Source organism: Suricata suricatta, chromosome 17, assembly GCF_006229205.1.
Source record: "Suricata suricatta isolate VVHF042 chromosome 17, meerkat_22Aug2017_6uvM2_HiC, whole genome shotgun sequence".
Classification (NCBI taxonomy): Eukaryota; Metazoa; Chordata; class Mammalia; order Carnivora; family Herpestidae; genus Suricata; species Suricata suricatta.
Genome location: NC_043716.1, coordinates 23,007,994 through 23,026,228, shown reverse-complemented (window position 1 = coordinate 23,026,228; position 18,235 = coordinate 23,007,994). Strand labels below are relative to the sequence as shown.

At 47.5% G+C, this 18,235-nt stretch overlaps 1 protein-coding gene across 2 annotated transcripts in view; it reads left to right on the top strand.

Moving 5' to 3' along the window:
- AATF (apoptosis antagonizing transcription factor) overlaps positions 1-17,653 on the top strand; it is a 98,148-nt gene extending 80,495 nt beyond the window's left edge. Inside the window, exons 12-13 of one of the 2 annotated variants that reach the window (XR_003904547.1) lie at positions 7,337-7,491; positions 17,332-17,403. Coding sequence is in view for 1 of the 2 variants with exons in the window: in XM_029928070.1 (XP_029783930.1) it covers positions 17,332-17,395 (64 nt within the window). In the remaining variant the exon portion in view is untranslated. Of the gene's footprint in view, positions 1-7,336; positions 7,492-17,331 lie in introns of both variants that reach the window. The other variant, XM_029928070.1, reaches the window with a different exon arrangement.
- The last annotated feature ends 582 nt before the right edge of the window (positions 17,654-18,235 follow it).

The window sequence follows — 18,235 nt, the reverse complement described above, 5'->3', positions numbered from 1 at the left end:
AGCTAAGGAGGAGAAAGGTTTGGTGTCTGGGAGAGAATCCCTCTAAGTATGTTACCACCAAGAACAGGTCAGGGCGCTACTTGCATGATTTACAGGATTGCTGTTTGGCCTCTCTGACGACTAAAGTTATTCTAAGGCTTATCAACATTTTTAGAAACAGCTTACTTTACATGGTGTGAATCCCCTGGGGTGCTGCCAGACCAGAGAGAGTCTGAAGTTATGGGTCTAACAAAATGAAGAAGTTGGAGGTTGTGGAAATAATCATCTGGGGTTTTTGCCTGTGTTTTTGAAGGACGTCTAAAGAAGTTAATTCTTGCTTCTCTGTTGTGTTGATGTGAGTCGGATAGTAAAATGCTGGCGTTAACAGGGAGAAGCAAATTCTGCGGGAGACCTCGGAGACAGGTCCAGAGATGTTCCTCACATCTGGCCACCTCAGATTTGGGAAGGGAGTCCATGCGTGTGCCACGCTCTCCGTTGGCATGGGGTGCCCCTCCGCCGAGCGTTCTGGCTGTCAGCATGGGAGGGGTGTCAGCAGCAACTAGCAGCTGGATGTGCACCAGCGAAACGTGGTGCTCGCCTCACATTACCTGCTGCTTCAGACAACGGCTCCTGTATAAACCCCGTTCTAGTCCTCTCTCGGCGGTTGCGCCATCTTGAGAAGCATGCTGTTGCTGTTGCTGTTGTTTGAAGCTTTGTTTCTTATTACAAAAATGATAGTAGTATTAACACTTTATAGGTACCCCATTCCTTTGCCAAGAACTTAAGGAAATTCTCAATAGAAACCTTAAGACTTTCCATGTTAGCCCCCCATTTTCTCCCCTACAATAAAAAACCACTTTCCCTACTCCTACTATGAAGCTGCTGGCTTTAAAAAAAGAACAAGGTCAGGGGGTGGGGGCGCCTGGGTGGCTCAGTTGGTTAAGCATCTGACTTCGGCTCAGGTCATGATCTCAGGGTTTGTGGGTTTGAGCCCCATGTCGGGCTCTGTGCTGACAGCTCAGAGCTTGGAGCCTGCTTCAGATTCTGTGTTTCCATCTCTCTCTCACCCTCCCCTGTTCCCGCTGTCTCTCTCTCTCTCTTTCTCTCTCTCTCAAAAATAAATAAAACATTAAAAAAAAAAAAGAACCAAGGAGGGGTGCCTGGGTGGCTGAGTCAGTTAAGCGTCTGACTGTGGCTCAGGTCGTGATTTCACAACTCATGGGTTCAAGCCCTGCGTCGTGCCCTGTGCTGACAGCTCAGAGCCTGGAGTCAGGTTTAGATTCTGTGTCTTCGTCTCTCTCTGCCCCTCCCCCACTCGTGCTATATATCTTTCCCTCTCAAAAATAAACATTACTTTTTTTTAAAAAGAACAAGGAAAGGATCCTTTAGTGATAACTAGGCACCAAGTACATTATTGTTTTACATCTGGAGTTTTAGAAAAGAAACGTAACAAAGGTAATCCAGCATTATAAAGTGCTTTATCAACATCACTGCCATGTTGTTCTTGAGGTGTCTTGGTATAATAGAATTCGTACAGGCAATTTATCTTCCGCTTGCCATTTTTGTGTGTGGGAGTCTACACCCTAAATATGGGCACATTCTACCACTCTACTGGTGATATTCTTTTCCCCCTAATTGGTAACCTAGAGATTACTTAGACCACTTTTGACTCCCCTCTTCCTACTTTACTCCGTTATTGAAGAGAAATCGGCTGTGAATCATGGTGAAGTGTTCTGGTGTAGTTTGCTCTGCATTTGAGAGCACATCAACTAATAGCCCCAGAAGTACCCTTCACAGGGCATTTTGCTGGTTAAAAACTTGCAAGCAAGAATGGTTAAGATACAGATGCTTTCTCTGAGGCTTCTTATCTCCTAAAAAGACACAGGTTATTCTGACAGGTGAAACAAGTCCAGGCAAATATGCAACATTGATCTAATCAGCGGGAACGAGAGCAATATTTCCACTGGTGCTGCCTTTTACCAGCGTCATTAAAGCCTCCCATTACTCTTTTATTAGAGGCTCCCTCTCTTCCTTATCAGATTACAGAATGAACATAACTCACAGCAGTGATTTGATCTCTTGTTAAAGAGGATTACAGCTTTGCATTAACTCGGATTGACACAGTTTATAACTCGCTTGTTGATGCGCAGGCGAGCGGCATCACGTTTGACCCCCAGCAGTGCTGAGGGGAGAGGACGCCCACGTATCATCATTAAAGGTGGCGTCCAGCGCAGAGATAGGAGGCCTGGGGCCTTCCTCCCCTGGTAACGTCAGAAAGGACAAAGGAAACGTTCTCAAGTTCAAACCTGAGACATGGGCCAGAGGGTTTTAGGGTTTTCTGGTTTTCCTGGTTTGCTGCTGCTCACTCGTACACAGTTCCAGTGAATTCGCACTCTCAAATTGAAGCCCTGGTTCCCAGCAGGGTGTCCGTGAGAGAAGCCCGTCTTCCAGAGAGACCGCAGATGCTGAACAGATAAATCCTTCCTCAAAATGGGGCTTCTTGACTGTCGTTCTCACTTCAGTTAAATTCCTGTCATTTCTTCAGAGGATTGTGAGTCCCTTTTCCCCCCTCAAAGGGATCTTTGCCGTTCTTTAAAGTGAATGTAAATGTTTCTCTTAAGGACTTCCTGTTTTTTTAAGTTCAGGTGTTTTATTATTACTGTCTTTTAAAATATAATACCTTATAATATTGTATTAGTCACAACTAAGTATCCTGCAAGTGCTGAACATTTTTCACGTTTAGTTTTTAAGTCCTGCATTTCCCACAGTGATCACTGAGCCGGCGTCAGGTTGCTGGGCCGTTTCTCAGTGCGCCCGTCCTTTGCTCTGAGCTGTCCACCCAAAACCTGCAGTGCGATGACACAGAGTAATGCTGTCACATCCCACTTATTGAGCACTTACTATAGCCAGCATCGGCACTAAGCCCTTCACATTCCTTTTCATTCATTTCTTAAAAGAAACCACTGAAGTGGTTGACATCATCTGCGTTTTATGATAAGAATACTGAGGCGTAGAGCAATTAAGTAACTTGCCCAAGTTAGATAGCAAGTAAGGAGTGGAGCTGGTACATGCGTTTAGGAATGTGGATTCAAACCTGCTGCTCTCTCCAAGACATCAGCAAGCTTTTAGAGATATCTGGGATGATGTGCCAAAGGGAAGCTGCTTCTCCCCATTCTCGATATGTATACAAGAACCTTTCACTCAGGTAAACACTTGTTTATGGGGGGCTCATTTGGATTAAAATGACTTTTTGTTTTCCTTTTTTTAATTTTATAATAGAGATGCTTTTTATATAGGGAGGATTTGCCTAATAAGTCATTCACATTTTAGTGTGAATTGCAGTATGACATGCTGTTATGGTTACACCATTCTTCTGATTACAAAGACCCTAAACATTTGAAACCTGATCTGTACTATCACCTTGCTTTTATAGTTCTACATCTGCCATATTCAAGTACCTGTTACCTACTTCATAATGTATCCTTTTTCCCCTCTGTAATAACAGTAAGGACAAAGAAAAATTCATCTGTTATATGCTATTGAGAGTTGAACAGTAATACTTTTGTTTGTTTGTTTGTTTGTTTGTTTATTGGAAGACAGCGTGTGAGAGGTAGAGGAAGGAAGGGAGAGAATCTTAAGGCTCCACACCCAGCACAGAGACCTATGCGGGGCTTGATCTCACAACCCTGAGATCATGACCTGAGCCAAAATCAAGAGTCCTGAGGTTTAACCGACTAAGTCACCCAGGATCCCCTTTATATGTTTTCTTGGAGAATTATTTTGTGTATTTTTTAATAAAGACATGTGCATGTATGTTTGAATCCCTTTTTCCAGTTAACTTTATATTTAAGCACTTTAACACAATTAGGAATTTTAAAGGCATTTGAATAGCTTTATAATATTCAACTGTGAAATATTGGACATTTAAGTTGTTTATGATTGTTTTTATTTTTTTAAGTAATGCTGCAGTGAAAATATTTGTACAGAATTCTGTGGTCTGGGAGTGCCCCGTGTTGGACTCCACACTGAGCGTGCAGCCTGCTTAGGATTCTCTCTCTGTTTCTCTCTGCCCCTCTCCCTCGCCTGTATGCTTTTGCTCTCTCTGTCAAAAAAAAAAAATGTTTTTTTAATCTGTGTTCTAAGTTTTGCTAGTGTCTTTGGAATAGATTCTTGGAAGGGTAATTCCTGGATCAAAGGCATAAACTTCCGAAGGATCTTGATTAGTTGCACTAATTTACATCCCAAACCTCCACCCTCTCCAGCTGAGGTTCGTCATTATACCTTTGCTAATTTGGAGGGTTCTGTTTCAGAAGTGTTTTCTATTATGATGTGCTAAACATTATTTACTGTTTTATAAGCTAGTAACAAATGACACTTTACTGACCTACACTGTGCTAGCCACTGAATTAAGTATCTAATATTTATTTTCTCACTTAATAGTGAACTTGAAGAGTGTATATATTTATCAATCATCCATATTTCTGTTTTATACTTTTAAGTTTTAGTTTTTCTTTGCAGTTTATATGAGTAATATCTATTATGGTTCTATACTGCAGTTCATATTTTGTGCAGTTTTTTTTCCTATTTTGTGTGTTGATGTTAATGATTTTCATTGGTCATATATAATTTTTCCTTTTTTATGTAGTCAAATATATAAAACCTTTTTCTTTAGACTGTTTTACATTGCTTTCATGATTAGTCAGTCAAGCGCTGCTGTGTCCAAGGATCAGATAGTCACCTGTATTTTCCTTGGTTTCATCTGATTTTTTTTCTTACTTGGAATCCGCTTGGAACTTGAACAGTTCTGTTCTGGTCCCTGTGTGCTGTCTCCACTTCTGTTTGAGCCCAGCCGTTTTTGCTACTTCCCAGGGGACCGCTGCGCCTCTTAACCGCTCGGTGTCGTCTGGTCAGGCCTGTGGAGCGTTGCCAGAGCGAACGCCACTCGGGACTCGTTGTCTGCAGAACCCCGGCCGTGCTGGTCAGCGGCGACCCTCACAGCCCTTCCCCTGGCAGCCTGCCCTCTGCGTGCTGCCCCCACGCCCCCCTACCCACTCCTGCCTGACTCCGCTCGCTTAACCAGGGGCGTCTCCTCACCCCTCCCCAGCCTCGGTCCGTTCCTGTAGGAGTGTTCATGTCCTTGACCCCAGCCTCTCCAGGGAGACCTCGGGTCCTCCATCCCACACTGGGCTGGGGGGCTCACTCTTCTTGGGACCTCTACTTACCTGTTCCTCTCGAACAGTATTTATTACAGCTCACAAAAGCACATGATAGGGGCTTTCTTCTCACTAAGAATGCTTACCCATGGGGTGTCTGGTTGGCTCAGTTGGAGAAGCATAGGACTCTTGATCTCAGGGATGTAAGTTTGAGCCCCAGGTTGGGTATAGAGATTACTTACATAAATAAACTATTTAAACAATGGGGGAGAGGGGAAGAATGTTTAACTTATAAGTCAAAGTGTAGTACACATATGTTTACTATAATGTGCTTGGTTTTGTATCAAGGTTTTATGTTCGTACATTTGGAATAATTTTATTCCAGTTTTATCTTGCCTTAATTATATAACATTTTTGTAGCACGGGTATTATTTGCAAAACTGTTTATTTAAGGTCTTTTCCCAGTTGATGCCAGCCTTTCTCAGCTAGAGGGTTGATGCCGGAGGGTGTGTGTGCGTGTGTTTTGCCCTGACACTCATCCATGCCACCCCAGAGAAGGCTTCCCTACGTGGCTTAGTCTCCTTTACAAAGTGAAAATAGTCCTTCTTGCTCATGAGACTCTTTTATTTTTTTTAATGTTTGTTTATTTTTGAGATAGAGACAGTGTGTGAGCAGGGGAGGGGCTGAGAGAGGGAGACACAAAATCCAAAGTAGGCTCCAGGCTCTGAGCTGTCAGCACAGAGCCAACGCAGGGCTTGAACCCACGAACCAAAAGATCATGACCTGAGCCAAACTCGGACGCTCAACCAACTGAGCCACCCAGGCACCCACCCATGAGAGTCTTGAGAATAAAGTATCCTTTATTCTCAAGTATTCCTGAGAAGGACTGTTTTAAATGTAATCCATACAATTATTTAAATAAACGAACTGTGGGGCGCCTGGGTTACTTAGTTGGGTAAGCATCTGACTCTTGATTTCGGTTCAGACAGTCATGATCTCGCAGTTCATGAGTTCGAGCCCCACACTGGGCTCTGCACTTGATGGTGCAGAGCCTGCTTGAGGTGCTTTCTCTGCCCCTTCCCTGCTTGCTCTCTCTCTCAAAATAAATAAACTTTTTAAAAAATTAAAAAAGTAATAAAATGTATGTTTTCACGTGGGTAAATATTACGTCATTGTCCCTTTGCCTGCAGCACAAACATATCCATTTCTGTGCAGACCTGAAAAAAGTTGGCTGTAGATCTCGTCTGACATGCCTTTATAAGTCTATTTACAGTTTGCTGGTAAGATATTTTTGCCAACAGTCCTATAGGACAGATGAGCAGACGCTTTTGCCTCTTTTACTGAAATCTCTCCAAATCGTCTAACTCTCTCCTGCTCCCTTAGCACTTTGTACTTGTCTGTATTACAGTGTCGCGTTCACCACCAGGCCGTGCCCTAATCAGCTGTGGGTTACACCTCCATCCTAAAATACGGCACTGCTTGAGGGCCGGCTCCATATTTTCTTCTTAGCTCTTGGCCGTGCTGGAAGATCCTCAGAAATGAAGAGTCCAGCTCTAGGACCTCTCATTCCCAACCCTTTTTCTTAGAGGGTTTCTAAGGTCATTTTTAGGAAGGATGAACCCTGGGAAAAGTTCTTTCAGGAATACACATAAACCTTGTATTCTGCCACAGGCTTCCTCCTGCCCCTCTTGGCTGCCCCTCTTGGCTGGGTTTGGTTTCTGTGGCCTCCTACAAATTATTAGTTACTGTGGACACATGAAGACTATAGACCAGGCTCAGTCATGACCAGCTATGGTTTTAGGTCAGCTTTTTGGACTGCTTTCAGGATTTGTTTGATTTCAGAAGAAAACAGTTGTGGAATGGATTCTGTATGTGCATTAGTGAGGCATAATAGTCCCTAGTTACCTATTGTTATTTTTAGTGTTGGTAGTAAGTGTCAAAACCAAAAAAGGATATTTAGATAAAGGGCATTGCCCGCCTCCTACTTGGAGTTCCAGGTGCTGGGAAGCGCTGCGTTTGTAATGGGAAGCTATTACTAACTACCCTGGAAATGAGGTCCTGAATGAGCCATAACCACACCTTGTGTTTTATCCATTGTCTCCCTCTGGGGAGCTGAACACTTTATAAACATTAACTCTTTTACCCTCTGGGCACCTCCACTTAAAAGGTAAATAAGACTGAAGGCTCTTTCTTTTCCAATATAGATGAGGCGGCATCAGCCCAGTGAGGGAAATGACTTGATCAGAGGCGGGAGGAGCCCCGAGGTGTTTGGAGTCCCAGCAGTGGACCCTGACAGCCTGGTGGTGGCCGCTGACACCCAGGAGACTCCGTGCTGTGCGGTTCCCCTCTCTGCTTTCAGGTGGGTGGGGGTTGGGCCTTTGTCTCACGTGGAATGTGAAATGCTGCAGGGACACACAATTGTTCTTCAGCGCTTTGTGCTCCTTTATAAGAAAGAAGAAATCGATACGCATTTTCTCCTGCATGCACTTGGCAGTACGCTGCCTCCTCGAATACCTCTCTGTCCTGCAGGGGAGGCACAGGGAGGAACACGACCCCGTTTGCACTTAGCAATTAGGCTTTTTAAACCAGCCTCCTAACTGGGCTCCTCACCTGCTGCCGGCTTGGTGACTGGTTGGTGAGCCCAGGTGGGAGGGATGGCCCCCTTGCAGACTTCGGGAGGCCGCAGCATCCGGATTGCTACTCCTGGGGAAGGCTACAGGGCAGGTGTCTCGGACAAACCTTTTTTTCAGGATGCCTGGGTGGCTTAGTTGGTTAAGCATCCAATTTCGGCACAGGTCACAATCTCACAGTTTGGTTCTTCAGTTCGAGCCCCACATCAGGCTCTGTGCTGACAGCTCAGAGCCTGGAGCCTGCTTTGGATTCAGTCTCCCTCTCTCCCTCTCTCTTTCTGTCTGTCTCGGTCTTTCTCTCTCTTTCTGCCCCTCCCCATCCCTTCCCTGCTTGCATACACTCTCTGTCTCCCTCATAAATAAATAAACATTATAAAAACACTTTTTTCCAAATTTCTGATTTACCCAGAAGAGGAAGAAGTACTTTGAAGATACTATTAAAAGTCAAAAAGGACTGACAGATGGAGGACATCAATTTGCATTCTATCAATTAATATAAGTAAAGTGCCCAAGCCAGAACTCCGCCTCAGGGCGTGTTTTAGTTTTGAATCAGAAAACGCGGTATTGGGGTGCTTGGGTGGTTCAGTCGGTTAAGCTCCTGGCGCTTGAGTTCGTCTCAGGTCATGATCAAACCCCACGTTGGGCTCTGCGCTGACCGCATGGAGCTTGCTTGGGATTCTCTCTCTCTGTCCCTCCTTCACTCGTTCATGTGCTATCTCTCAAAATACGTAAATATTTTTTAAAGAAAATATTTATTAAAAAGAAAATGTGGTATTGATACCTGTAATTTTGTAGCTTTCTGCCATTAAGCAGTTAAGTGTGGGCCTTAAATGATACAGCATTTGCTGCCAGTATTAATAAATGGAGACATTTAGGTGACAGCAAGCCTAGTCCTGCGGGGCCAGGAGATGCAAGGGCTGCCTGGGTGAGCGTGCCAGAGCCCCGGCCGCGGGTGCCCCCGGGGGTTGTTGGAGCTGAGCTGAGTGCGTGGATGAGATTGCTGGGGAGCCTGGGAGAGGGAGGAGAGGAGAGCCAAGAACAGAAGTGGGGGAAAGATCTGCACCCCTGGCCTGGAGGAAGATGAAAAAGACAAAGAGAGAGGAGCACAGGAGAGCACGAGATCCTTGCCTCCCAGGGAGGAGTCTCATGAGTTGTCCTGGGGGCCTGGGGTACCTCACACCGTGCTGCCGTCCTGAGGGCTGGTGGTGGGTGTGTGTGCCCACGCTCACTGCTTTTGTGTGGAGTGGGACTGGGTTTTTTAGTTAAATAAGTCCTCCAGCTGATTACCAGAAGTAATAGAATGCCTTGCTGACACTCTGTGGGCTGCCAGTAAATACCTTCACTAATTTCCATGTGTTTTGACCCCCAAAAGTAGGAGTTAAACTGGAGCTGAGAGATGCGGCACACGCCGCCCCCCAGGCCCTGGGTCGCTGGGCAGCATCCTTGATAGGGACACAAATGTAACGCGCGTGTCAGTCTCCCCTTCGGTGCGGTCGGAGGAAGTGATTCACGTCTAAGCAGTGAAGCGTCCCCTGGCTTTTAGCAGGAGCTGTTAGAGGGGCTGCTGTTTGAACACGGAGCTTCATCTTCCTGAAGCCAGCAGTCACAAAACCGTAAACACAGCACCGGCCAACTCTATTGCCGGGATCGTGGTGGCTTGACGTTAATATTAAACATCTCCAGCAAGGCAGAGAGCTCTGCAGCCCAGCTACAGAATGAAAATAAATAAAAATAAAGAGAAAACCCTGCTAAAAGCAGTGAGATGATTTGTCGTCTTTCCTCAGCGAGGCCATTTGTCTTCTCTCGCATCAAATCTGTTATAAAACAGTCAAACTGTGAAAGTGGAAATCATCCCAGGAATATGGAATATTAATGCACAGGAAAGGCGGCAACATCCCTTTTGTCTGGAGTGCCACTGTCCCCTCCCCACCTCCACCACCACCTCCCCTTTTTTTTTTTTTTTTTTTTTTGCTGGTCCACCAAGGTAAATTATTTTTCTTTAAAAGAATTTGAAAGACTCAAATCTAGTGGGAGGAGTGACAGAAGTTTCAAGCATTTTTCTTCCTTTGTTCGAGTGTGGCGAGTGTAGCCGGCTTGGGAGCCAGGGTGGAGCACAAGTGAGGACCCCGGGACAGATTCACCCCGCGTTCTGTCTCTCCCCCCTGGCCCTCTGCCCTCTCCTTCCTTTCCCCAGCCTTTCAGTTCCTTTGTTTGGGATCTCAACCTGCTTCCTTGAGCATTTATAAATCTCGAGTCTGTCTGATCTTTAGGAGACAGGCCAGAGGCCACGTGTCACCAGCTGTAATTTAAAGCTGCAGGGCTAAAAGCATTTGCAGAGGTTTGAAGGACCTAGTTCTGACCTGACCAAAAGAGCGAATGGGAACAGACCTTCTAGAATCTCCTTCAAGCCCAGGGAGGATGGTGATGAGAGCAGACACACTAGGTAATTTATGGGCACAGTTTGGTGTGAGCCACGCCACTCCAACTGGCCGAGGCCTTAGAACCACGTCGTGTGCTGCCACCTTGTGGTGGATTCGAGTGGCTGCTTGGAGACTTGCCTGGCCTCCAGATATAGGTGGTGATGGATGTGGGCCTCCTTGGAGTCCTCTCTGGTACTTTGCTAATTTGATCCTCTTAAGAAGTAAGTCCTAGTAAGAGAAGGCTGCTTTCTTTTCTTTTTTTTACCTGTGTGTGTGTGTGTGTGTGTGTGTGTGTGTGTGTTGGGTTTTGGTGTGGAATTGTGATGAGATTTCAGGAAAGGAGCCATGAACTGCTTTTTGTTCCTGGGGATGTTGGGAGGAGAGCAAGGGAGAGTTAAGGGCTGCCTTCGGGCTACATTCAGGATCCTGATGTTCTGATGTGATTTCTGTCTATTGTCCTGACTAACTGACACCACCTCCTTGTAAGGGCTGCTGCGTGTGTGTCTTCACTTGGATCGTGTCCATAACAGTCCAGTCTCGGAGATGAGCTCCAGCATGTGTCTGTCTGTGCCCCGGATGCCATTCCTATGACATGCTGGGGTCTCTGCCACAACCCCCAAGGAGCACAGGGCAATCGCTTGCCGTTTGGATCAATATATTTCCCGTTAGGCCACAGAAGCATTTCTCAAACACCTTTCTCGCACCCGTAAAGTCACTGATACAGAATGGAATGGATTTGGGTCAGAGGAAGCAGAGGGAATGAAAGATTAAAGGAAGGTACCACTTTGTGTCTTGTGCTTTGGGGAGCAGACCACAAAGCATTCAGAGGGTCAAGAGGACCCCACTGGTCTGCATCAAGGAGTAATTGGCAAGATACCATGTTCAGTCGATATCTGAAAGAGTGAGAACTCCGTGAAGGCAGGGGAAGTGTGAGAACGGAGCAGGGAATAGAGTCCTGTTCTGCCCACTTTGGACTCAGGCTGCACCAGGCGTGTCAGGATTGGCTTGGAGGGTCAAGAGAACGCCAGGCTTCATCACAGCAGGAACGGACTGTTTCTTTTCACCCAGCAAAGAACAGATTGAGTTAGGAGAAGACCTCAAATAATTGAAATGCTGCTGCAGGGAAGGGCAGTCAGCTTTGTTTCTCTCTTGACTCCGGAGGATCAGGGGCCCACAGATGGCAGTCACAGAAGGGCAGAGTTGGGTTCAGCATGAGGAAGAACGTTTGCATGTCTCACCCGATGGAGTGGTCTGCTGTCCTGGACACGTTTACTGGGTCCATTCACCTTCCCACATCAGCTTCTGCTGTTGTCATTCATGTCCGCGTCAGCCCCCACAAAGTCTGATGCAGCTCACATAGGCATTCAGATGGGTGCACAGTGCGTAGCATACGTTTGTGTTGTATTTTGAGGCAGGGACCTCCTCTGATCATGTGTATAAGCTTCCACAGCACGAGTAAGTACATTGTTTTCAGAATACAAACGTTAAAAAACACAGGCTTCAGTAACATCACCGATGATTTTCCCTGCTGGTCAGTGTGAATATCCGTTCTGGCTGCTCCTACACTGACCCCTGAGGATTCGGATTTGATCAGGATTCTGCTGGTTGGAACCCTTGGTCTCTCTTCCCCTTTGTGTGCCTCATCACCCTTTTATTCTTACATGGCAACCTAAGGGGCTCGAGCGAAGTGGCAGCAAATGCTACACCACTTTTGTGTGCCGCACAAGGGTCCTCAGGGTGCAGAGAGAGAGACTAGAAAGGAGGAGGGGCCAGGATGCATGCTGGGATGCATCTTGTGTATTTAGGAAGACCCCTCCCCCCATCATGAAGCAACAAATGAACAATTTCAAATTAATCAAGGGCAAATTACGTGTACAGTTTTAATCAGGAAAGCAGCAGTACTGTCTCTGCTGGCACATTTGGAAGCCTGGCTTCCAGCTCTTGCCTGTAATACTTGCTTGGGGAACATGAAGTGCTTTGGGGACTGTGCAGGCTCCTTCAGGGAGCTGTGGCATTGCTGCTCTCTCGGTGCCTGCCTCTGGCCACGGGGACCGGCAGATAGGGCCTGGGGCGGGGGTGGGGGTTCTTGGCGGCTTTGGGGTTTCCGGGCCACAGGAGGAGGAGTGCAGCGTTCTGGAGCGCAGCCAGTGCAATTCCTTCCGTATCCCGGTGCTGCAAGCTACTGACCTAGCAAATTGAAAGCCCCACACGGATCATGTGCGGGTTTAACGTGCCCCTTCGTGCCGATTGCCCAAACAGCAGCATGAAAGACTCCAGTTTGTGTTGCGGTGGGAGGTGCACACGGGGAGCCGAGGGGAGCCCGCTGGGGTGCCCGCCCTTGGAGCTGCGGTCTCACATGCTCCCTGCCCCCACTTCGCCTCGGGCCGCTGCGAAGCTTGCCCGGCACCCAGTGATCGTGCTGCACAGATCGCTCAGCTGTGGTACTTTGAGTGTCTTCCGGAGAATCCTGTAATAAATAAGCCGAATCCTAATACGCACACACACACACACACATTCTGTCTTTATGGAAAATGGCTGCTAATCCATGATCATTTTTTTCCAGAAACAGGTTTTATGATAATATAGTAAAAATATTAAATTGGAAAATGCCTCACTAAGGGTTATAAAACCTTACTACACTAGAGATAGGTAATTATCCCCTCTACAGCCTAAATGACAGTTTAAAAGAAATAAAAATGTTAGTGCTCATTACTTGCTTTTGTAGGTTGCAATAAAGGGTAAGTTAAATTTTAATTCAAGGAAGAGCCCCTGCTATCGACCTTCTACCTTAGGTCCAAGTCTTGTTAATTACTCTGTGGGTTATTCTCCTGTATGACACGAACATTAATACATTTTCCACAGTGGACGTTCCCACTGGCCACTGAGGCCGAGAGTGTTGGGGGGAGGGAACAAAGAGGGGAAGGCGGTGCAGCTCAGTGATTCAAATTTTGATTCTTGAAGTGATAGGGAGCAGGAATTAGGTGGGGTTTTGTTGTTTTTTTTTTTTAAAACCAAGTTCATTATGCATCGCCTTAAGGGGACCTCAAGTATTAAACTATACACTTACCCCAGAGAATCGGACAGAGGCAAGGTTGACCTGAAGGATTGATAGTTTAGCTTCTCTGCATGGCTAAATCCCGGCTAGGAAAGATGCTGCAGGGAAAAATGTTCCATGTAGCAGAAGGTAGTCTGACCTTCTGTCCCATGGTGCCTTTTTATTGCCTAGTTTTATTTTTAGTTTTGTTTTCCTTGGGATGGAGAAAGGGATGTGGACCGGTTCCTTTTCTTTTCAGATGCTTTTACCTTCCCCTCAGTACCAGTACCACATCTCACTCTGCCTGGGTCTGGGGGAAGTTCAGTGCTCCCTGCCCCTAGTCCCCGCACCAGGGTGCATAGAGACTCCCTAAGGGGAAAGTAGATGCACGTATTTTGGGAATCGTTTTCCTGATGTGTGCATTTTCCCGAAGTGGGGCTGCTTGGGAATGCACATGGCAGGGGCCGCAGGTCTCCACCACCTGACACACGGCCCGCCCGAGCCCCTCCTCTCTGGTGTGGGGGCTTCCTGCCCACTCCAGGCCCCCTAGCAAGATCACGGCTCCCAGGCCTGGGGTGGGATTGAGATCAGAGGGCACTAGGCCTGGGTAACTCTTCCCTGTGGGTCAGATGGTCCCAAGTCTCTCTATTCAACGAAATTGCCGGAGAACCTAATTGAGCTGTCAGCTGGCAGATCATTAAAACCAGTTTTGGGTGGTAGATCACTGAGTGATTTTGGGGGCATATAATTCAGACGAAACAAAGAATTGGGTGACGTCGCTGTAACAAAACTCTGGTGCCCATCTGCTTGTTCACGTGACTTTTCTCCTCGCTTGCGTCCTCAAAACCCACCAAGCAGAGATGAACTGGGTGCTGAGCACTCTTTCATCCTGGCAGAACCGCTGTTCACCATGGCTGCATCCGTGTGGTGAGGACCTGCAGCTCCAGGAACATTTTACATGCTTATGTGTGTTAAATGTTCACCAGAATTACAATGTTTCATTATACTGTAGTATATGTTGATTTTATCCTAATAATAATTATGTAATAATAACACAATCCAGAAGCACTTTTTAATTACCTAGAGCCTTACGGTGTCAAGAAATTAAAATATTTTCATTTCAACTTCTGGAATTTCAAAAAGTTTTTTAACTTACATACTTGTTTTTTGTGGCCAAGAAGTATTAGTAGGGTGATCAATAAAAGACTTTCATGCATAAAACAATTAGGACAAAAACCCGTAGGGAAAAATCAAATGGAAATACAAGTTTAATAAGGAGAGGATGCTATAAAATTTCCAAGTTGAAGAGTATGTTTATGTGTTATTTAAATGAATGATGGGTATCAAGTCAGTATGGCACATAGATTCCATTGGGTGCATTACAAAAGAAATGTAAGAGTTTTATTTCAAAAGTTAGTATTCACCATGTTCTGGTAATTATATCCTTTGTGACTATTAAATTTATGCGAAAAATTTTTTGTCAACTTACGAATATGTGAGGGGGCTGCGTGCTTTTACAAAACCCCGGGGCCCAGCCTGCCCCCTGAGTGGCCGTGGTGCCCCCCAGCCCGCCCAGCGTGCCATGCCTCACCGAGACGCCCTGGGGCCGCTGGGGCCACGGAGCAGAGCAGTTGGAGCCCCGGGGCTTCTTCCTTGGCGCCGCGTGCTGGGGCAGAGAAGGGGGCGGGCAGCCGGTGCGGGGCAGTCACCGATTCTGGCTAGGGAAGGTAAGACTGCCGTGGCTAGTGGAGGGCTTGGGGGGCCAGGGAGTCTGAGATGCTTCGAGGGTAGAGACGGTTCCTGGTTGGTGGCAGGTGGTGATTATGGAAGGTGCAGAGCTGCAGTTACTAGGAGGTTTTAGATTGGAATAATCCCTTACTCCAGTCTCTCAAACTATTCTAAGATCCCAGACCCCTCAGCTTTCCGAGTTGCTTTGCCATGAACAGCTGCATATGTTTGTCAGCTTTGTCCACCTGAGTGTGAAATGATGTTCTATCAAAACATGGGTTTCTGCATTTCACTCTCTGCTCCTCACTTGTGAGCCCTGCTGCGGCCAGTCGCTGCGGCCGTGTTCCAGGCGCTTCCCTGAGATTGCAGCGCCGAGTGGAAGCATTTGCTGGGCGGTGCCGGCGCGGGCGAGGTGGGAAAGGGTGTGATTGCCAAGGCCTGAAAGCAGATCCTCGCAGCAGCCAGCGCTGTCCTTTCTGTCGCGGCTGCTCCCCCGCTTAATGCCATTGAATTTTTTGTGTTGAACCGGCTAAGAGAGGCTTGTGCTCATTGGCCGATAGGCAGGCCACGGCGGATAGGGAAAGCATCTCTCCTGTGATGGAGCTGGTGATTCGGAAGCCGCTGCCTTTGGAAGTGAGGCTGCCTGCCCCTCGTTTGCATCTGGTCAGAAGCGCTTTCCAGCCTTGTGCTCCCCGGCTGGCCAGGACGAGCAGGCAGGTGTGCAAAGCACAGCAACAAAAGAAAGCCCGGAGCCCCCTGTGAGCCTGCAGCCTTTGTCTGTAGGCCTCAGAGCTGCTGTCGTTCAGAGTGAGGGTGAGATTCCTGTGGTAATACTGGAGACCCGTGGTTCCCTAGGCCACACACCTCTGCCCGCCCCACGGTCTTCAGCGTGATGGGATTAGGCTACGCGCTAGGCCACTGCACTTTCTGTAAGATCTTTCCTTTTTTTAAAAGTTCTAATATGCTATTTTTATTGCTGAAATTCTTTTAATGTTTATTATTTTTGAGAGAGAGAGAGAGAGACAGGGAGCAAGCAGGGGAGAGGGAAAGAGAGAGGGAAACACAGAATCTGAAGCAGGCTCCAGGCTCTGAGCTGTCAGCACAGAGCCCGATGCGGGGCTCAAACCCACAGACCATGAGATCATGACCTGAGCTGAAGTCGGACGCTTAACCGACTGAGCCACCCAGGCGCCCCTGTTGCTGGATCTTCTAATGATGGTACCACTGATCCTGCCTACAACCACAGCAGGACGACTTCAAAAACAGACTCAAAAGTTTTTGTGTCAAAGTCTTACTGAACCAGAATAGCTGTTTGAACGGCAGTGGTTTGGTGTTTGGTGTGAAAAGCAGCGTTGCTGCGGACGGCTCTCCGATGATGAGGGCCTCGTAAAAGCCTGTTCTCTTAGCCACGGCGGCGGGCTGTCTTTTGTGGTACAATCTTGAAAGTGTAAAACAGTGGGCACAGCTTTCTTCTGGGGCCGTTCCCTCACTGGCACAGGACTGCAGCCTCCGTGAGGATGAGTGGCCGGACCTTCAGGCGGAGTGCAGCTGTGGGTCCCCCGCCTCAGCTGGCTGCGTTCCCTCCGTGACTGTCCGTCCTCTGCGGATCTCCACAGGGGGACCTGCCCTCTGTCCACAGGGGCCGGTGTCCTGGAGCTCCTGTGACAATGGCAGGAGGGACCCCCACCCCTTTTTAGAGTTCCAGGCCTTGACACGTGACTTTGGCCAGGCGGCCAGATGTGTATTGAATTTGATAGCAGAAACAGGTTGGGAATGATACTTTGTTTTCAGGAAACCAAGACCCTGGCATACTATCATTTTCTAAATTTCGAAGCCCAGCTCTAGAAATAAATTAGCCAATCAAATTATTTATTAGACTGAAAGTAGCTCATAGGGGCGAGGGGTGTGGGGAAGAGCCCTGCTTCTCCCACCAAACAGCTGCACGTGTGATAGTAATTGGAATCTTGTTGCTGGGTCATTTTCATTGTTTTTCAAGTACTGCCAAGTCCAAGAAAATGTATGAAAACGAAGTCATATCCCCCTACATCCCATGTCTGATTGAATCTTCCTCGTTGTGTGGCGGCCTCATACATCCTATTAAAATATTCAATCTTGTTTTCTTACTTGAAGAGCCTGTCTGTAAAGGGCAAACTTAGAGAAAACTCCTTCCCTGGAGACAGGTATCTAGTCACACTGGACTATTTCCGTATTTTACTATTTGAGCTTCTTGGGTCTCCCTTCCTTGGTATTTGGGAGCAGGGCCGTGGGATGCATTTTTAATTACACGGCTGTGTTTGCAGCTGAAGAAGCCCATTGGGGTGTTTCCCAGCTTCTTAGTCCTTGTTTAACCTCGAAAAGTTAACCAGTTGGTACTGTTTGTCTTCCAGGACGGAATTGTATCGATCTCTGTTTGGGCAACTCGGCCCTCCTGACAAAGGCCAGCAGGACTGACAGCGCCCATCTCTGTCGCCGTGGGCCTGAGGCAGGACCTCTGAACACCCCACGGCACCGGGGCCAGGCGGCTCCTCGTCCCCGAATGGAGGAAGCCTTCGGCTCGCGGGGTGGAGCTCGTTGGGAAGTCCTGGGAAGGGGTGTGCGGAGCACGTGCCTGCCGCGAAACCTGGAACCAGGTGCCCCCCGTCTCCCCTGCCCCAGTCTGCCAAGGCCCCGTGCCCTTTAACCATCACCAATAAAGAGCATTGCCCCTGCCGCTGCTGCCACGTGTGGTTTCTTAAGCAGCAGAGGAAGTCTGGTTGAGGGCTCTAGGTGGTGGCGGGTTTGTCGGGAGGGTTTTCACCTTCTTTCTAGTCGGCCTCCTCTCAATATAAAACCTCACAGAAGCCGTAGTTCTGGGCTGGAATGCTGCTTTCTGGGCGGATAACATTTGGTGATTGATCATGGCTTCTAGGAGCAGGGAAGCCCCCAAAACCAATGAACTATGCCCACGAGACTTTGTAACGTGGAGCTATTTGCTTATTTGTCACAAATACAAATCCTTTGTTTCCTCTTTTAACCCATAAAGATTCTTCCAGAGCCCTTTTCCATTCTCTCCATTCCTCAGTCACTTTATTGAGATCAGCTCTGGTGTAAATCTAGCAGGAGGAAATGATTCACTTGTTTTTCATCCAGAGGTCAAAAGCTGGAAATTAAATCCCCATAAGGGGGATTTATTGGCATGCTGTGGTCAATATGCAACGGAGATTATCCTGCATAAGTAATGTGTGCGCGCCGGCGTCCGCAGCTGACCCCCCCACTCCGCGGCCCGGCCTTCATGTCACACTATGGAACTGA